This window comes from Sapajus apella, unplaced genomic scaffold, assembly GCF_009761245.1.
Source record: "Sapajus apella isolate SASKATOON/1434 unplaced genomic scaffold, GSC_monkey_1.0 scaffold18, whole genome shotgun sequence".
NCBI lineage: Eukaryota > Metazoa > Chordata > Mammalia > Primates > Cebidae > Sapajus > Sapajus apella.
Genome location: NW_022436958.1, coordinates 20862568 through 20882542, shown reverse-complemented (window position 1 = coordinate 20882542; position 19975 = coordinate 20862568). Strand labels below are relative to the sequence as shown.

At 39.9% G+C, this 19975-nt stretch overlaps 1 protein-coding gene across 1 annotated transcript in view; it reads right to left on the bottom strand.

Moving 5' to 3' along the window:
• Nucleotides 1-19975, bottom strand: part of GALNT5 (polypeptide N-acetylgalactosaminyltransferase 5) — a 49214-nt gene that overhangs the window by 9817 nt on the left and 19422 nt on the right. The window contains exons 2-7 of the mRNA XM_032286443.1: nt 18302-18468; nt 16318-16437; nt 6631-6766; nt 5845-5964; nt 2591-2708; nt 1247-1570 (exon numbers count right to left, since the gene is read on the bottom strand). Coding sequence (XP_032142334.1) covers nt 1247-1570; nt 2591-2708; nt 5845-5964; nt 6631-6766; nt 16318-16437; nt 18302-18468 — 985 coding nt within the window. The remainder of the gene's footprint in view (nt 1-1246; nt 1571-2590; nt 2709-5844; nt 5965-6630; nt 6767-16317; nt 16438-18301; nt 18469-19975) is intronic.

The following is a 19975-nucleotide window of genomic DNA, read 5'->3' as shown; positions in this document are numbered from 1 at the left end:
GGAGATTTTCCAGGCGGAAAGCGTGGTATAATCCACTCTCTAGAAGAACTGAAAAAAATTGGCCTAAAAGAGCAGGATAACTAATGGTCACATTTTATAAGAATTTCTCGAATGAAAAAAAAAAAGGAAACAAATAAAAGAACACTGTGGATAAAGTCAAATTAAATTAGAAATAAAAGAGTAGAAATAAGCATGATTGGCAAAGAATCCTAGCTGAAGGCTTGACTAATCATATTTCAACCCACTATGACAGATGTTCTAGTATCTTACCATCCTCTTCAAATGCACCTTCACTCATAGCATGGGTTTGAAATGGCTTTCCCCCCGTTTCTCCTCTTCCTTGATGTTTTCTTACCCTTGTACTCTGGCCACCTTATCTGGCTTAGCTTCTTCCTTTTGGATGCCTTCCCACATGCCCTGCAATGTTTTCTGCTATTCTCTGATAATTTCTGTTATTTTAAATACCTCTTTGAAATCTTCACAAACCCTAATTGAACCTTATCATTTTCTTGCTTAACTCTGCTCAATAACTGCCTACTACATTTAGAAGAAAGAAGGAAGGAAAGGACGAAAATCCTTACTTTGCTTACAAGGACCTGTGTGATCTGGCTCCTTCCTTCCTTTTCACCTTCATCTGGTGCCATTCTTCCCTCCTTCACACCCTGACAACAACATTCGTCTTCTCTGTAGTGCTTGGATGGAGAACACTCACCTGTCCTAGGGCTTTATGTGACCTTCACCCTCTGCCTAGCACTCTTCTTTCAAGCTTGGCTGATTGACATTTGTGTTTTAGGCCTGAGTTACAGAGTCTCCTCCTCAGAGAGGATTTCTCGACCACTCTAACTGAGGATTTATCAATTGCAGCCTGTTCCCTAAATAAAAGCTATTATATTTTGTATTTATACCTTATTTGCTTATTTGTTTATAATCTTTCTTCCCTATCCAAATTAAGCTCCACAAGGAAAGGATCAAGTCTACTTTATTCATCACCCTGTAATCCAAGTCTGAAATGCTGCCAGATCTATGGATACTCAATAGGTATCTGTTGAGTTAATCAATGAGCCTGACCACTTGGTAGCCTTCCTCAAATTTACCTCTATTTAATTCTCAGCCATGCTTTGTCCCATCTATGCTCATACTTGGTGTTTATTTATAATGTAATCACTCATTCTTTCCACACATTTTTGAAAGAGATTTTGTGTTTTGTTTTTATGGAGTAAGATTTTAAATTGCCACTTGAACTTACCACACCACTAGCTCTCACAATGGGAGCCTTTAAGTCAGGAAAGACATTCTCCAAGTACCATTTGAAACTTTTGCACCTCAGTTTCTTTCGCAGCTCCCTTTGCTGGGTGAGGTTGCCAACATCTAACCCCTGGTCGATGAGGTGGTCTCCATGGCCGTAGAATAGCTCCTTATACTCATCTAGCCAGACCTCAGCAACCCGCACCAAGTTCCGCTCCACCGTCTTCATCCGGTCTTTGGGGAAGGAATATGGATTGTCATTTCTGAATATATGGCCCACTCGGGAGCAGGGAATGATCTCAATTTCACCACCACACATCCATACCTGGAACAATTTGATGATAAACATCAATTATCAAATGATTATCCACAAATCATGAGCACTTAACAATGACAAGAAACCACCTGGCTGGCAAACTTGTTTCCCCTTTTCTGAAGTAATACTCAACTTCAAAACCACATTTGTAATAGAAAGATCAAACTCAACAGTTTTATTTAATTTTGTGTATTGCTATGGATCATTTTAGGATTAGTAAAATGCAATTTCTTTCCTTTCCTAACCTGCAATGTAAGTTTTTTTTTTAAATTTCTAAATAAATTTTCACAGAATCCCATTTTGTAAAATATGAGTTCTTGTTTTGCTTGAAGCAGGGAAAGAAGTGTGGATGTCCATTTGTTCATATTCCTCTACTCTCATTTTGGGAAGAACCAAAAAGCTTGTGATACACAACTCAAAATCATTCTTTTTGATCTGCAGCTCCAAAATTAAACTCTTTTACATACAGACCACCCACCCAATAGGAAAGCAATTGCTTTTTGGACACGCTTCACTACTGCTGTTGCCAAGGCTTTCTCAGAAGTTAATCAATGATTGTATAACAGATTGTATAAAGTGTCCAAAGGAGCTGTCCTATGAGGCACACCTGACCTGTTGGTGGCCTGCTTTAGAGTACTTTTATGTCCCTCTGTCATTTGTGTTCTCCAAGATGATCCATTACACACTGAGTCTGTTCCTTCCAACATACTAGACAGATCTTCCAGGAGAGTTATTTTGTATCACGTATGACATCCACAGCATTTACCGAGTGGCAGAAAGTCATTTCCCCCATATTTACAAGCAGAAACGGTGTTGTGAAATATTAAGGAATGCCAATAAATTTCATGACAGCAATTGATTCTTTCAAATTCAATCTGAGATATGAAAGAATTAATTCGGAGACCCTAAAATTTCTGTGAAATTTCCTCTCAGTGGCAGTCACATACCTGATTATAGGAGTAAAATGAAACCATTTAAAATTGATAAACTCATTATTGTAAAGAAAATCTGGGAAACACCTGGTAATACCTTGAATGAGAGCTCCATATTTTCCCCACCCCAAACATCAAGGCCAGGGTCGTATGTTCCAAGTTCAAAAAAGTAACTTTTGTCAATAGAAAATAATCCACCAGCCATGACAGGGCACCTACAAAAAGAAAAGTTTTTTAAACTTGCATCTCGTGAAAGCTGGACTTTTAGATTTGGCCCTCTATACATTTGCATTGGACGTAGGAAGCTTTTCAGAATAGCTACCTGGTGCAGGGAAGCCCTGGGATGGAGTCACAAATAAGGCTAAGTGATGCGATCCCTGGGTCATGGTGGCAGAGCTTGATTAGGTTCAGCAAAGATGCATCCTGGAGCTAGTATTCTTATTTGTCCTTTATACTGTGACACAAGCTCCCAGGAATGTTTGTTTGTTAGCGACAGAGCCTTGCTCTGTCCCCGAGGCTAGAGCTCAGTGGCTTGATCTCAGCTCACTGCAACCTCCGTCTCCTGAGTTCAAGCGATCCTGCTGCCTCAGCTGGTATTACAGGTGACTGCCACCATGCCCAGCTACTTTTTTTTTTTTTTTTTTTTTTTTTTTGTATTTTTAGTAGAGACGGGGTTTCACCGTATTAGACAGGATGGTCTCGATCGCCTGACCTTGTGATCCGCCCGCCTCGGCCTCCCAAAGTGCTGGGATTACAGGCGTGAGCCACCTCGCCCGGCCAGAAATGCTATTTTTAATAACACTTAGGGCTACGGGAGTACCAGGCACTACTGTATTGTGTATATACTAGCCCAGACTTCACAAGAAAACTTGTGTGTACGATTATTAAGAATCTGCAACACCGGGTGTGAGGGCGAGCTGGCTGCCACGTCTGCCACCCCACTGATCGCCAGGGTTGATTCGTCTGATCAGGCTGTGTCCCTTCCTCCGTCACCGCTCCGTGCGCACCCTCCGGAGAGCTGCGCACTGTGGAAGAGGACGACCACTCGCCACAGAGGAGGGCCGGTCTGCGCTCACGGGTTCCCGAGTAGCCGCGCTCCCCTGCTGGAACCTCCAAGCCAGCTCTCAGAGTCGGCAACACGGAGAAGGGAAGGCACGTTCCCAAGGACAGGCGCCACCTTGGGTTTGCTTTGGGCCGTCTGCGGGGCCGCTGGGCCGTCTCACCCCACGGAACTGCCTCTCAGCCCTTACCGGGAGGAAGGCCGCGAGTGTGAGTTGTCCAGGTTCTTGGTATTTCGAACGAAGAATTGAACAAAATACGCTAACAAAGGAGGGACACCCATGAACGAAGCAGCACAAGCAGGGATTTATGAAAGCCAGAAAGCGCTCCCCAGGGTGGGAGTGGGCCCCAGCAAATGGATCGAGGGCAGCCCGGAGACTAAGTTTTCTGGGTTTTAAGTACTCCTTTCGAGGTCCCTATTGGATGTCCCTTATCTGGATGAAGGATTTGCTTGACTAATCAAAGGGAGAGGGAATTGGCTTCCTGTGCAGTTGAAGGGAAGGTCCCTGCTTGGCCAGCCCTAGGCACTCTCCCTTTCCATCCGAGATGGGGTGGAAGGGGAGGCTGTAGGGAGGGTAGCCTTTGATTCTTTGTTACTCCAGCTGGTGTTAATTGGCCTTAGGTTCCCTGCCCCCAGACCTTGGTATTTTTCTTTGATTCAGCTTTAGGAAGCCAGCAGGAATTGGCCTGAAGGTTCTTGCCTCCAGACCCCTTTTTCCTGCCTCACAACCACACACAATCACCGACAGCGAGTTATATGGCAAGCACCTTTCAAAGCACTTTATATGATTAAGTTCTTAAAACACTCTAAGTAGCAGCTACTTCTATGAGTCTTCATGTAAAACTGAGGAAACAGAGGCTTAAGATGGTAAGTAACCTTTTCAAGCTCATACCATTTCTCAGTAGTAGAGTTGAGATTCCAACCTAGAGTCTGTCTCCAGAGCCGTCTCTAATATCATTGATCATGAAGGACAGAAACTACATTTTAGTCAGCAGTTAGCCGAGACCGGAATCACTTCCTTTGCCGGTCACCACTCAGCCAGCTGAAGTAGCCTCTGTGGAGAGCCTGCTTTGTGCTTAGGGTCTAATCTCAAGGGTAACTCCCGTCCCACACCTCTCTCCACTCCGCCACCATTTATGTTCATGTTCAGTCTGAACTCCAGTTATCCTTCTAGACTATCCAGAACGCATTCTTTTCCTAACATTATGTTGAATATAGTCTGAACTCAACCACTATATTGGCCCTCAACAAGAGTCTGGAAAAGGCAGAGGTTCTTTAGGTGTAGGTTCAGAATAAGAGTGTGAAATCCAGGTAGTTCTGGGTTTGAGTCTCAAATTCTTTAATTAGATGTGTGTTCCTGGGAAAATTACTTAACTCTTTTAAGTCTCAATTTGCTCATCTCTTTAAGGTAAATACTTCCTACCTGTCTCCTAGAGTTGTGAAGAGAGGTAAGTGCCTGCCACAGAGTGCTTAATAAATGGTAGAACCTTCACTTCTTTGCTTGGTGGAATAATTCTGAAGGCATCACACCTGGCAAGGAAGGCGGCGTGATTGATTGTTGGGTAAGTTCGGGGAAAGCATGCTGCAAAGCACAGTCTGGGCCTGGCTTGCTTGTGTCTGCTCAAGCGGGGGTCACTCCAACAGGGAATGCCTTACGCCCCCTGCTGCTCTTCCTGCGGCTGGCTGAATGCCTGTTCAGTTGGCTAGATTCCGAAGAAGTAATGGGAAGCCTCCACTTCAGCTTCAGGTCTAAGTTGTGTTCTTTAATGCAGTTTCTTGGGAATAAAAACCCAGACTTGAATTCATATCCAGCTTATGAGTCGATTTTTAAATTTATTCATAGACTTTGGCACTTTTCTCATGGAGGGGGTAGGATTAGGCTATAAAAGAAAATCCTAACCATTGCTATCGTTAGAATGATATTTCTATTACAACTATTTACTTTTAATTTGCACTTATGCTTACTTTAATATGGCATGTGTTTATATAGTATGTATGCAGCACATTTTGCTAGTTTGTGTTTCTTAGGTTGCAAATCCTAGGAGACAGGATAGCATTAGTAAATTTTTCTGTGTTCAAGTCTGAGTAGGGTACAAATGACCAGTGAAGAATGAGTTTTGGGAACAAATTTCTCTAGAATACTGTGTTTGCTTTGGTAATCTGTTGGCTAGAACTGTGATTCCCGATTTCTATAGCATAATAAGGTGCAGCTGTTTTGTAGAATTGCTTTTTTTTATGCCTTTACAAAAAGATACATGACTACTTTCTAATCTTAAATTTCACATACTTACCTTATTACATCAGTTTCTTTAATTCTGTTTTTTGCAATGACATCTGGAGGAATTGTTCTCCAACCAAAGTTCATGGGCCACACAAAGATGCCTCTTTGAAAGTTGTCCACTGTCATATAACTAATCCAGGAAAAAAAACCAAAGTGTTACCTGGGATTTTATATATAGATGTATTTATATATACACACACACACATCTTTATATACTTTATCAATTTGGCTTCACGATGATGAAAATGAATGAAACAAGTGCTTATGATGATTTTAGATCACTACTTTTTATTAATAGCTCAAGAAAGTTTACAAGTACTATTTGTATTAGTGACTAATTGGCTTGATTGTTTGTGCTTAACTTATACTTTTCTTTTAATAATATCCTGGTCAGTTTTGAAGAAAAAAATACGGGAGCAACTTAGATGCACATACATGTTTCCCACAGAAATAAGAGCTAAACTTGAGGTAAATAAATGTTTTGGGGTTCAGCTAATATAAAGGGGAAAAAGTAGATAATGAGTATTAGGATTTATTGGTATTTAGAGTTAAGAATTTGTAGTGACCAAATAGATTATTGCATCAGCAAACTCTAATCCCAAGATATTGATCATGCTTTTTCATTTCATTTATTTCATATTTTTCATTTTTTCATGTATATGTCTTGGATTTTGAAAATCCAAGACATATACAGTTTACTAAATAAATGGAAAATATCAGGCATATACTCAGCACTTTCTGCTTCATGTGATTAAAGATGTGCTTAGAAGTATCTTGTAGAATGTGTCAATATTACCTCATATCTTTATCATTGATGACTTCGATTACTGGACAGGCCACTTTATTTCTACTTAAATAAACTCTTTCTAGAAGAGGTTCCAGCCAACCAACATTACATTCCACGTGAGAATCTAAAAATGTCAACACGTCACCTAGAGAGTCAAAAACACACACAAAAAAACCCTTGAAAACACAATATATTGAATGTGTGTACTTCATGTTCAAAGGTATTGATGATTGCTCCAGAAATGTGACTGTAAATGCAGTGATCTTTTTTTTTTTCTTGAATTTGTGGTCGCTGTAATTTCATTTCATAATGAAATGAGAGTAACTTTGCTCCTAGGAGTCCTGTGGTGCAAACATAATTCATGTTTGGAAAATACTGATAAACTGCTTAGAATGGGAATACTTGGTATTAAAGATAGTTGCTGAGGTCCCCTCTAAGAGAGTGTGCCCATTAACGCTGGGGGTACAGCATTTTGGACTTTTTTTTTTGTTTTATTTTTTGGGAAAAAAGAGAGAAAAAAAGAAAAAGAAAGAGAGAAAGAAAAAAAAAAGAATGAAAGACAGAAAGAGGAAGAGAAAGAGGGAGAGAGAACGGGAGTCTTGCTTTATTGCCCAGGCTAGAATGCAGTCTAAAAATGGTATTGAAAACCTCTTTTATGCCAATAATTGTGGTTAACAATGGAGACAGGAAGGAATATGGGAGGAAAATAACAAACAAGCAGCCAACCAATATTTCATTTAAACCTGTGATATGCTGTGCAATTTCTGAGGAGTGATTTACTTCCAATTAGGTAGTCACTTTTAGAGTAGGTGTGATGTGGTACTGAGAAGAATGTATGTTTTGTGGATTTGGGGTGGAGAGTTCTGTAAATGTTTATTAAGTTTAGTTGTTCTGGGTCTGAGTTCAAGTCCTAGATATCCTTGTTAACTTTCTGTCTCATTAATCTGTCTAATATTGACAATGTGATGTTAAAGTCTCCCACTATTGTTGTGTGGGAGTCTAAGTCTCTTTATAAGTCATTAAGAACTTGCCTTGTGTATCTGGGTGCTCCTGTATTGGGTGCATATATATTTAGGATCGTTAGCTCTTCTTGTTGCATTGATCCTTTTACCATTATGTAATGTCCTTCTTTGCCTCTTTTGATCTTTGTTGCTTAAAGTCTATTTTATCAGAGGCGAGAATTGCAACTCCTGCTTTTTATTTATTTATTTTTTGCTCTCCATTTGGTTGGTAAATCTTCCTCCATCCCTTTGTTTTGAGTCTTTGTGTATCCTTGCATGTGAGATGGGTCTGGATGCAGCATACAGATGGGTTTTGGCTTTTTATCCAATTTGCCTGTCTGTGTCTTTTGATTGGGGCATTTAGTCGATTTAAATTTAGGATTAATAATATTATATGTGAGTTTAATACAGCCATTTGATGCTAGCTGGCTGTTTTGCCCATTAGTTGATGTAGATTCTTCATTATGTTGATGCTGTTTACCTTTTGGTATATTTTTGGAATGGCTGATACTGGTTGTTCCTTTCTATGTGTAGTGCTTCTTTCAGAAGCTCTTGTAAAGCAGGCCTGGTGGTGATGAAATCTCTGAGTACTTGTTCACTAAAAACTTTGTTTTTAAGAAGTAGAGAGACTGAGATGACAAGTTTGGCCTTAGGAATGATTAAGAGGAAAAATTACTTCACACAATAGGGATGAAAGAAATTAAAGTGGACAAAACGGCAAGGCTAGGAGGTACCGTGAAAGGAATTACAGGAGACGGGAGTGGGGAATGGGAGGTTGCCGATGAATCAGTACGGAATTTGAGTTTGCAAGGTAAAAAGAGTTGTGGAGACTGCACACCAGTGTGAATGTATGTAATACTATGGACCTATACATTTAAAAATGGTTAAAATGGTACATTTTTATATTCTATGTTTTTACACAATTTAATAAAAAGACTTAGAGGAGGGAAAAAAAGGAAAAGAAACTTGGAAGCCAGAAGTAGTATTAAGAACGCTTTTATTTTTCCTGTTAGTTGTGTGAAGTAACACTCTCTCCCTCTCCACTGAAACCGCAGTAGCATCTACATTGCTCCAGAGGATCTCATAGAAGTGAAGTGTGTGTGTGTGTGTGTGTGTGTGTATGATGATGTATGTGTGTGAGAAAGTAACAACCCAGGGAATAAGCTCCTGGTCCAGATCCCATGTGTGATCTTTCAGGCCCAGTCACAGGTAATACAAAGGCTCTACCTAGCGGGCCTCATGGAGGAACCCTGCCTTCTCACTCTGGTGTCCAGTCAGTGTGTTGAAGTCTCTGAAGGGAGTTGCGGTCCAGGACTCATACCCTCTCCTTGGCTGCAGTACTTGCTCTTCTGCCTGTCTGCATTTCTAACCCAGGTGTCTCTGTTTAGGCCAAAACCTCTGCCAGGACCACCTTATTGGAGGTGGAATGGGTCTTGAAGACACTTTGTTCCACTCTGACTCAGTATTCAGTGTTTTCCTACTCCTAGCCTTTCCCTTTCTTACTTTGGATCCCAGGGCCCTGCAACAGAAGGAGCCTTTTGTGCTGGGATCCTCGGGCAGCTAGTGAGATGCTCCTCTTCTCTGCTCTGCTCTGATCCACCACTCAGCAACATTCCAGGGGGAAAAATAGAAAATCGAAGGAACCGGTGCCTTCTCCTCTTCAGCCTCCTGCTGATACTGTTGCAGTAAGGGATTAAGGCTTGACTATTGCTTTCATTTTGGTTTATCATTTTAATTGACTACTTTGATACCTGGATACTCAGCTCAGCTCTTGACACACCTGTAAGAGCACCATCATCTATTAAGTGCTCGTTCTATGCCAGCCTCTGTTCTAAACATTCTTCATGGATGTTTTATGTAGTTCTAACAACAACCCTGCCGTCTAGAACTAGTTTTTATTCCCACGTAAGAGACAAGGAAACTAAAGAACCTACATTACTTCTCTATGATTGCACAGTTAATAAACGAAAATGTGATTTTAGAAAATAGGTAGCTCATTCCATGGATTACATTCCTTAAAAAATACCAGAAAGAGGCACAGCTTTGAGAACGGGAAGGCTTAGAGAATGAAATGGGGATAGTTATCTGGATGATAGATCATTATCACTGAAATCTGCAAACTGAGTCTCAATTAATGGCATTTAGCATCACATTAATTGCTTAGTTGACAATGGCAATTTTGCATGAGGTTAAGGTATTGGTGTGGAGTGTTCTTGAGGAGTCTAGTGAAACCATCTGTGCAAGGCAAAAGCGACCCACTCCCATGTAGTCTTCTGTTGTTGGAGACAGTAGTTTCATCTCCTGACCAGGCAGGAGGGGTCCTATTCTCAGGGCATTAATGCTTATTTGACAATGATAGGGTATTGTTCCCTGCATGGTCTGAATGTATTGTTGATTCAAAATTCATATTTTGAAACCTAACCCTAAGGTGATGATATTAGGAGGTGGAGGCTTTGTGATAAAATCATGAGGGTGGAGCCTTCTTAAATAGGATTAGTGCCCATATGAAAGAGGCTGGAGGGCATTTGTGAGCCCCCTTTGCCCTTCCATTATGTAAGGTCACAGCAACAAGGTGCTGCCTTTGAGCAGTGAGCTGTCACTAGACACCAAATCTGCTAGTGCCTTAATCTTGGAATTCCCAGGCTCCAAAACTGTAAGCAACAAATATATGCTGTTTATAAATGATCTAGTCTAAGGTATTTTGTTACAGCAGCCCAAAAGGACTAAGCCATCTCCTTAGGGTGTCCTTTGGGGATGGCACCTTTGGGACAACCCTCTCCCTTGTCATGGGAAGACTTACAGGGTGATCTAGGTGTATGAAGCATGGACTGCTGAAGTCCACTTGGCTTGTGGTATAGAATGCATTAAAAAAAGATTCCTACTTGTGATCCATTCAGACCTAGAGTTTAAAAAGCAGTCTTTACTACACCATCTGTCCCTATCCCCATAGCAGCCTTATGAAGTCAAAGGGGCCTGGATTATCTTTCTCAGTCCCCAGTGGCAGCAGGATGGGTCCCCAAACCTGCATTCACTTCCCACCTGGCCCAGATCACTATGAAAATTCTCATTCATTTGCTGCCAGGACCTAAGGGAAGCAGCATCTGCTCAAAACATAGTCTGGAATTTTACATTGTTTTATTTTGGGGAAGAGGAGAATCCTCCTATGCATGCTTGCTTTTGCTCTACTTTCAGACATTTTGTTTTAAAGTAAAATCTTAGGCCTATGTGGGGTGAGAAATCAGGGAGCTCTCTGTGTAGCCGACTCTTGGTGGGATTTCTGATTGTGGTGGTTATTGTCTGTGGACATTGTACACACTGTTCCTGAGCCTGTGAGGCTGAGAGGCATAGTGAAATGAACATAGCCTTGAAGTTCATATATCTGCCTTCTATCCAAGCTCTGCTTTTCCTAGCCAGGTTAGATAAGTTATTTAACCTTTTAGAGCTTTGCCCTACGAAGATATTTTGAAGATCTACCTGATACCTAAGTTCTTTAAAAATGGCCAGTACCATTTACTGTCAGAATAATCAAACCAATCATTTAAAATTTTGTAATTGGCACATAGTAATTGTATATATTTATGGGGTACAGAATGATATTTGATACGTAAAATGTGTAGTGATCAAATTAGGATAATTAGCATATCAACCACCTCAAACATTTATCATTTATCTGTGTTGGGAACATTCAAACTCCTCTCTGATAGTTACTTGAAAATATATAATAAATTATTGTTAACTGTAATGACCCTAAAGTGCTGTAGAGCACTAGATTTAGAAAGGGTAGGGGAGAGGGGGTATAGGGAGAGGTTGGTTAGAGAATATGAAATAGGATTTTCTGTTTTCTAAGCATAGGCCCCAATAATACTGGATGACTTTCATTTGTAACTTAAACATTTTGGGGTTGGGGCTAACCTAAAGCTGTTCAATGTGCCAAACAATTCTGGGTCCTTGTTGAACATGGACCCCCACTTATATCCAGTGTACCAGCCTGGAGTATTGCTGCAGTACCAGTTAATGCTGGATCGTTATGTCTAGGATTCCTTGAGGGATGTGGGCTTGGGTTGCTATTTAATTCTACATAATGCCTCCTAAGTAATGCTAAGAAAATAATGTTTGCCTACAGCAGATACAAGTTATAAAAGTTTGCAGAAATATGTCCACTGTTGCTTTTAGGAGGCCTTGGAGTTTGCTAGAAGTTAGATGTCACTTGTCCAGTTACTTAAAGTTAGCCAAGAGATTATTTAGAATGCTCACAGAAATGTCAGGAATTTTGCTACATGCCATGTCATGAGGGAAATGAAAATCCAGTCTTTACTTTGACTCTCACTAGTGAAACTGTCTGATGGTAATTCCTCTGGGCAGGGCAGTAAATCACTTGGTCTGTTCCATACTAGGAAGGGCTGCAGATAATCTACTTGCTCCCCGATGTCTCACTTACTCGATCTTTTTAATTCTGTTGGCTTGATATTGTGAGCAATTCTTAGAGATCCATTGCCCCTGGCCTACCTGTCAAATTTTGAAATCCTGATTGGGCCTCTCAACCTCTTCATTCACAGCAAGCAACTGATTGGACCTAATCTTTTTGCCTGAATTAGATTCGGTTGAAGAACTAACATGCCCCGGAAACTGAATGCATAGTAAACATTGCTAACAGTAAGGTAGGTAACTTCTTGGCCCCTTGTTATTTTGTAGATGCTTGTGGACTTTCAGAGAACCTCTTGCAGACTTTCAGAGAGCCTCATAATACCCTGGGACCAAAACAGGCCATCTGACTTCTATTTCTGCATGTCTTTGGATCTCTGTATCTCATCTTTGCCTGTTACTTCCCTTTTCTATGGGTCCTAAAGGGTGAATCTTTAGGGAACAGTATCTGTCAAGGCCTGTCAGATTCTGGACTCAGATTCTTATCTTTAAACTCTTTGTTTGGCTGAGGCATCCTAAAGAAAATGTTTGTCTACTGTCTTTGCTGACCTCTAATTTACAGGGACTCTTCAGAAGGCCCTTAGTCTCTGACCTATCTCTACTTTTGAGAGCTGTGGAACACCCAGGTAGTTTGAGAGGACCCACCACACCTGCCATTTCTTCTCAATGCCAGTCCCTGAATTACATTCTCTGCTAAAGCTGATCCTGCATTCTCTTGAATTTCCCACAGGGGGCAGGTGTACTTTTCGGCATTCGATATGTCCTTAGGCAAAGCTGTCCTAACACCATCCCGTCGAGACACACCTTTCTCTTCTTACCAAATTCTCAGGCACCCAGACTCCACTAATGCTGCTCAAAGTGTAGGCCACAGACCCTGCTGTCTACAGAGAGATAACAAGAGAAATTGAGAACATATATTTTGAAACTTTATAGCAATTTGCAAAATTTATTAATTTATTATTTGTTTACTGTCTTTATATACATGTAGGTACATATGCACATATATTTTATATATAATAAAAATGGGTTTGTGTTTTATATATTTACTTTCCTTTTTAGGTAATTAATATTTATTATAATTTACAAAGGGGTAGGCCAATAAAAAAGAAAAAAAAGTCATTTTCAGATAGTTTGGAAAGGATCTCTCTACTAGGTAGTGGCAAGCAATTAAAATACACCTAGCCTGGGCTTTCCAAACTGCAAGTTGTAGACCCCCTTAGTGAATCAATCACTAAATCAATTTATTGGGATTGGCCAGGATCTAAAAAATAAATAACATAGAAAAGAAGATATTAGAATCTATTGCACATGTTATTTGATATACTGTGATTACACATGTACTGAGTTGTGATGAAAAATTTATTTCTACATAAGCCATTGTCAAAATGGTTTGAAAGTTATTGCACCAAAACTGAGCTAATATTCTCAAGGGTGTTAATGAATCTAAATTTACATTCAGATTTGCTAAATTCAAAGAAATTACTTTATGGATGTAACTGCAGGTACTTGAGCAAACAGTTGCAACTGCATTAATCAAGCGCGTAACACCCCTTCAAAGACACTCTATCTATGTCGTCTAATAGTTTGGACTATGCTGGAGGCCACTACTAGAATACTTCGTGCTCCATGCAGGCAGAGAGAATTTTTTTTAAATAAGTAACCCATATTTGGTCCTGTATTCTACTTTCTGCATATGGATGTCTGATCTTCATCTCAAATTTATACAGACAAAACTTAACTGCAATTCCAAACGTGCTCCTCCGGTTTTGAGCCTACCACCCACCAAGTTATTTTTCAGATTCCAGTCCTAGGGTTTGTTTCTGATTGTTCTCATTCTTATTCTCTTCACATCTTATCTGATGGCAAGTCTGTAGATCCCATGTCCACAATCTATGACGAATCTGATCATTTCTCCCATTTACCCTGACACCTCCCTGGTACTTGGACAACTATAGTCGCATCCTAACTGGCCTCCTCACTTCCTTTTCGATCTTCCTAATATCCATTCTCTACATAATGGCCAGAATAAGCTTTCAAAATATTCATCAGACAACTTTGCTCCCACTTAATATTCTTCATTGGTTTCACCTGATACTGAGAATAATGCCTATAGTCTTTAAGTGATGCACAAAACTGTAGAAAGTCTTGTTTTTTTTTCCTTGTTCCCCAAATGAATCTTATATGACTTTCCCCCATGGTCAGCACCCATGAGTCAAAATGAACTTACTTCTTTACAGTGAATATACCAAGCTCATTTCTGCATTAGGACATTTGTACTTCTTTTTCCACTTACTTGGGAATATTCTTCATCCAGACCTTAGCTCAAAAATTACCTACTCAGACTATTTCTTGAGTATCCTATTTTTATATCGTTTATAGATAATTACTCTCCAAAGGAAATTAAGCATGGAATGCCATTAAATTTTTCTGAATGTAGTCTCTCATCAAGAATCTTAGTTGTCACTGCAATGCCAATTTTGGTGTGACGTATTTGTTGCTCACTAAAAATTTCCTCTTTGAAGAGAAGACATTTGTTAGCAAGACAATGGAACCAGAAGAGCTTCCAATATGGGGTCCAGTTACAAGAAAATTAAACACAGGTAATCAGATAGTTTCCCATCAGAACATGCTTGAATTTAAGCTGGTGGAGACCTGCAAAACTAGGGCTTACAGGGCTGCAGTAGTGGCTAAGTGTCTAGAGGCCTCAAGGTGTAGTAGGTAAGAGGACAGACTCTGGAGTCAGGGCTTTCAGGTGCCAATTTTGGATTTACCACTGACTAGATGGGGGAGCTTGTGTAAGGCACAGCCTGACTGTGCCTCTATATTCTCATATGTAGAATGAGGATGTGATTGTACCCATCTCATAGAGTTATCGTGTGGATTCAATCAGTTAATATACAAAGTATTCAGAATGGCACCTGGTATTAGTCAGCTAATATTACAGGGCACAGATCCTACCATAGAAAAGTATAAACATGAACCCAAATGTTTGATGTTGTTTTTAGAATACTCATAGAATAGATTCACTTCTCATTCACACACCAACATCTGCACACTAAAAAGAGGAGAGGAAAATAAAGGCCTTTGGGGAAGGCAGAAAGAGCTATAGGCAGAACAGACATGGGTCAGAGAAAAGAGGGGTGACGATTATAGAATTAAAAGATCATGAAGTCTTCAAATACTGATGGTTCAGGCCAAAAAGGGCACAGTCTTAAAGAAGCTCCTAGTGGTCAAATTTGGGACAATTTGAGCACCGAAAAGAATAATGGTGATATAATACACATTTAATTTTAAACCAAAAGTCCACAATGGTGAGGGGATGAGAGGGGAGGCGAGAGGGAAACTGAGGGGGAAGGGAGGGAGAGTTAGAAAACATGAGAGGGAGAGGCAGAGATTTTTTCCTTACACATGAATGCCAGCTAAATAAAAAAGAAGGGATTATAGAAAAGCAATTTTGCAGCCCTCAGTGTAATAACTGATTTTTGCAAGGATCATCAATGGATACTAGAAACCATTGGTTAAAACATTGCAAGATAAACGGAATATTCTCATGCCTCTATGTATCATTCCACAGATTACTTCTTACTCCCAAAATAAAGATCTAGCTCTCAACATCTTAACTAAGTTCTCAAAGTTAGTATCAACAATAATGGTGATATTATGTTATATTCATTTTTATCACCTATGTAGTAAAATTCTATGTAATATTTCACTCCAAAAACATTTATCCTGTAGGTAACAAGAAGAAATCAAAAATTTCAGAATGTGGTCAATTGTACCAAATAAATGGCATGAACTTAAAAGTTACACACACACACACACACACACACACACACACACACACACAACACAACAGTATTTAAACAAAGTGTGAGGAGTTGAATATTCTAGGCTAAGAAGATCAAACTATCAAATGCAGGGTATAAAACTTAATTAGTTCCCAAATTAAAAAAAAAAAGTATGAAAGTATGAAAGCCGTGCTTATTTAAGAGAATGCTCCTGTTCTTCAGAGATGCCTGCTGAAGTACTTAGGGGTGCAGTGCGATGATGTCTGTAATTTCCATTTTAAAGGTTCAGGAAAAATGTATATACAGTAGGTGTCTATGTATGTGTATGATAAAGCACGTATTACAAAAACTGTTTAAAATTGATAGAACTACGTGATGCATATATAGGTATCACTGTGCTGGTCTTTCATATTTGCTGTAGGCTTGAAAAACACTTTAAATCAAAACAAAAATGTGACCAAAGAAAAAAATAAGTAGCATCTTACCTGTTGCATTCTGTGCTCCTGCCAGCCTGGCCCTTATTAAACCATGTCTCTCTTTGAGGCGAAGAATCCGAACTTTTGGAAACTGAGACATGTATTTATCCAAATTATCTTTTAGGTAGTCTACATCAGAGTAAAGGTAAACCAGTAAATACTTGAATTAACTAGGTCTGAATAGTATCAGAAGTGCCTCCCCGAAGTCAAATGTTGAAAACTATGACATTACTGTCATCACTAAAATTTATTCCTTGGGTCATAATTTTATTTTCTGATGTCATTTTCTTGGAAGGATTCTGTCTCGGTTCAATATTCTAAGCTGTCTGATTTTTCAAACCCCAAATCTTGTTTTCAGTGTTGCAGGGTGATACAGTGGAGGGCTCACCTTTTCTGAGTATTTGTCAAGGCAGGGGCAGATTTGCCTTAAAACAAATATAGCTCAGGCTTTTGCACAACTCTGCCTCCACTCTCAGCACCACCTCTTGCAAAAGCTCCTCCCACGACCCAAGAAAGAGGCTAAACAATGTGTGCAAATAAGATGCTTTCATTTCTCTTTCTTTTCTTTTCTTTTCTTTTTTTTTTCAGAATCTCTGTTGCCCAGGCTGGAGTACAGTGGCGTGATCTCAGCTCACCGTAACCTCCATCTCCCCAGTTCAAGCAATTCTTCTGCCTCAGCCTCCTGAGTAGCTGGGATGACAGGCATGTGCCACCACGCCTGGCTAATTTTGTATTTTTAGTAGAGGTGGAGTTTCTCCATGTTGGTCAGGCTGGTCTTGAACTCCTGACCTCAGGTGATCCGCATGCCTTGTCCTCGCAAAGCACTGGGATTACAGGCATGAGCCACTGTACCAGGCTGACCCTTTCATTTTCTGCTCTGACATCACCTTCCATCCTACCTTTTCTCTCTTATAAGCTGGACATGGAGGGATCCAGCTAAAGAAACACTTTTCTGTGGGTTTTATGAGCTATGTTTATGTGACCTTCAGTCACTTCTGTGTGTAATTAAGGTAATAACAGCTATCTTAGGTAGAAATGGCTTCCAGAAAATTTTGTAATAAAGTTTTTCTTAGACAGGACCCTGAAAACTGAATAAGCTTCAGGTCCCACAGAATCTGGGCCTGCCCCTCCTAAAGGGACTCTTACCTACTTACTAAGTGGGTACGATTCCTGTTTAGCTTTCAAGTTCACTCACTTTTCAGCCAGTTTTTTTCTGTCATCCCACAGCTTCTTGAGCCCAGTGTGATTATGGTAGAAACTCTGAAGCTAAAGAAACTTCCCATGTTTCAAGGCTAAGCTGTTCTATTAGCATTGCCAAGTCTTTACTATTTTCTAAACTTTTCTGAAAAATGGGTTCAGTTTTGGGAATTTGTAATGTGGCTGTCAGACCACCTACATATACAAATTATTTGACAACCCAAAGAGTGAGATTCTTCACTGTAATAAACAAAAACAAACATAAAAGATGGTGGATTCTGCTATTGAACTTCCTTGGAATCACCTCGTCTCTCTTGTCCTATTGGCAGTTTGTCTTCTTAACACTTAACTGACATATCTTATACCTTGCTCTCAAGGAAGATGCCATAAGACCTCCATTTCTTTGCCTTCCATAGAGTCTAACTCTAACTCTAGTTATTACTGGTAGGCAAGGCTTCCCTTTAATTGTGATTCTATTAAAGGGGATTTGTGCAATTGTAGAGAACATCTAAACTCCGATACTTCAAAGCGCTCATCTCCAAGGAGCTGTAGTTAGAAAATCATTCCAACATGGTAGGAGAGTTACAACGAGACAACTAACTGCACAGAGCTCCAGATGACTTTTGATAATCATAAGTGCTTAGACTTATGTCTATAAGCACCACATAAAATAGTGCATTTGTACAATGTTTATGCTTCATCAAATTATCCTATACTTTTGCCATCCAAATTGCTACCAAACTTTGCTTCTGCCAAACTTTGACATTTCAAGAGACAGCCTGAGTGGTTTTCTTACCTTTGGTGCTGAAGTCATCTACCAGCAGAATCTCCTTGATGAGGTGTGGAGGAGAGCGATTGAGGACGCTGTGAACAGATCTCAAGAGAGTGGACCACACTTCATCTACAAAGCACATGATGACACTGGTGGTTGGGAGGTTATTGTGAACTAGCTGCTCTGTACACCTGGGCCAGAACATAAGCAGAGCACAAGAGATCTGCTAAGGAGATCCACAAGATGGTTTTAAAAAGTCATAGAGTGTGATAGTGTGCATATACACACACTCAATCTGTCACCGATTTCTCTGGTCTATCATCTATTTATATATACCAAGGATGATTTTATTATTTATCATGTGCCTTTTCTTAGGGAAGGGTACATAACAAAATAAAAAAGCAAAAGAATAACTCGTAACAGTGGTTGTTGTAAAAGGACTACTGATGCAAGACATGAGAATGTCCCATGGAGGCATCACACTTCAGTGGAAAGGACATGGGCTTTGTAGGTGGTTAGGCTCTATTTTGAATCTCATGGCCAATATTTCTCAGGGTCTAACCATTAATGCCTGCTTTAACTTCTCTGTGCCTCAGCTTCCTCATCTACAGAATGAGGTAATAAATGGTTTTTATTTAATAGAATTTTGTAGCCTAGTAATACTGTATGTACCAAGCCTTGCAGGTTTCCTGGCACAGGAATTTATGAAATCGTAGTTATTCTTATTATTACTAGATTATATTATTACTAGAATACTAGAAGAGAGCATTCTGACTTATTTAATGTTTCCAAGTAGTTTATGATTGCTCTTACAACTGGCCATCTGCCAAAGTTCCACAGGATCTATTCTTTCTCCCATTCTGCTTGTGAATGTATTTATGGCATAATATATATGTGCCAAATAATTAAACTCTTTTCAGTCTCCCTGTCTGGGGTTCCCTTGCTAAGACTGCTACAGAATAGCCACAGTTGAATAAACATTTAGCTGGCATAGGAATGCAATCCAAGATACAGTGGGAGTTGGTATTCAGGTGGGTTGCAACTGGCCTGGGTTTTTCCCATGCCCTGTGGAATACACTGCCTCACTGCTGGCATTCTTTCACCTCCTGCCTGTGACACTCTTCATAGGGAGTGCCCAGTGGTACCTCACAAAGCATATTTGCCAACTCTCTAACACAGCCACTGTTAGTAATGTGATCATTGATGATGATCATAAATATTATAAGCATTCTATATTATTTCAATGTAGACCTCAAATTACCAGCATCTCTTTCCCTTTCTATTGGTGACTAATCAAAATCATAGTAAGACTCATCCATAATTCTACTGTTAATAAATGGCAGAGCTGGGACTCGAACACTGATCTAGTCTGGCTCCAAAAGTAACCATTAAGGAAGCCTTAGATTCACAAGAATAGAAGCAGCTGGCAGTAGATGTGGCACTTTGTAAGAGTTGGCACTTCTGCCAAATAACATGGGGTACACTTTACTTATTCCATAAATAAAAAATAGGTAAGAGCAAAAACCATAGTAAAGCAAATCGCATTTGCATGGCAATCTAGTGTTGCCAAAGTGCTATTCTGTACATGATTGAATTCAGTCTTCATACCAACTGCTTGAGATACGTATTATTATACACTTCTTCAAATAGAGCAAACTAATCTTGGGAAGTTAAATGACTTACCCACATCATCCACCT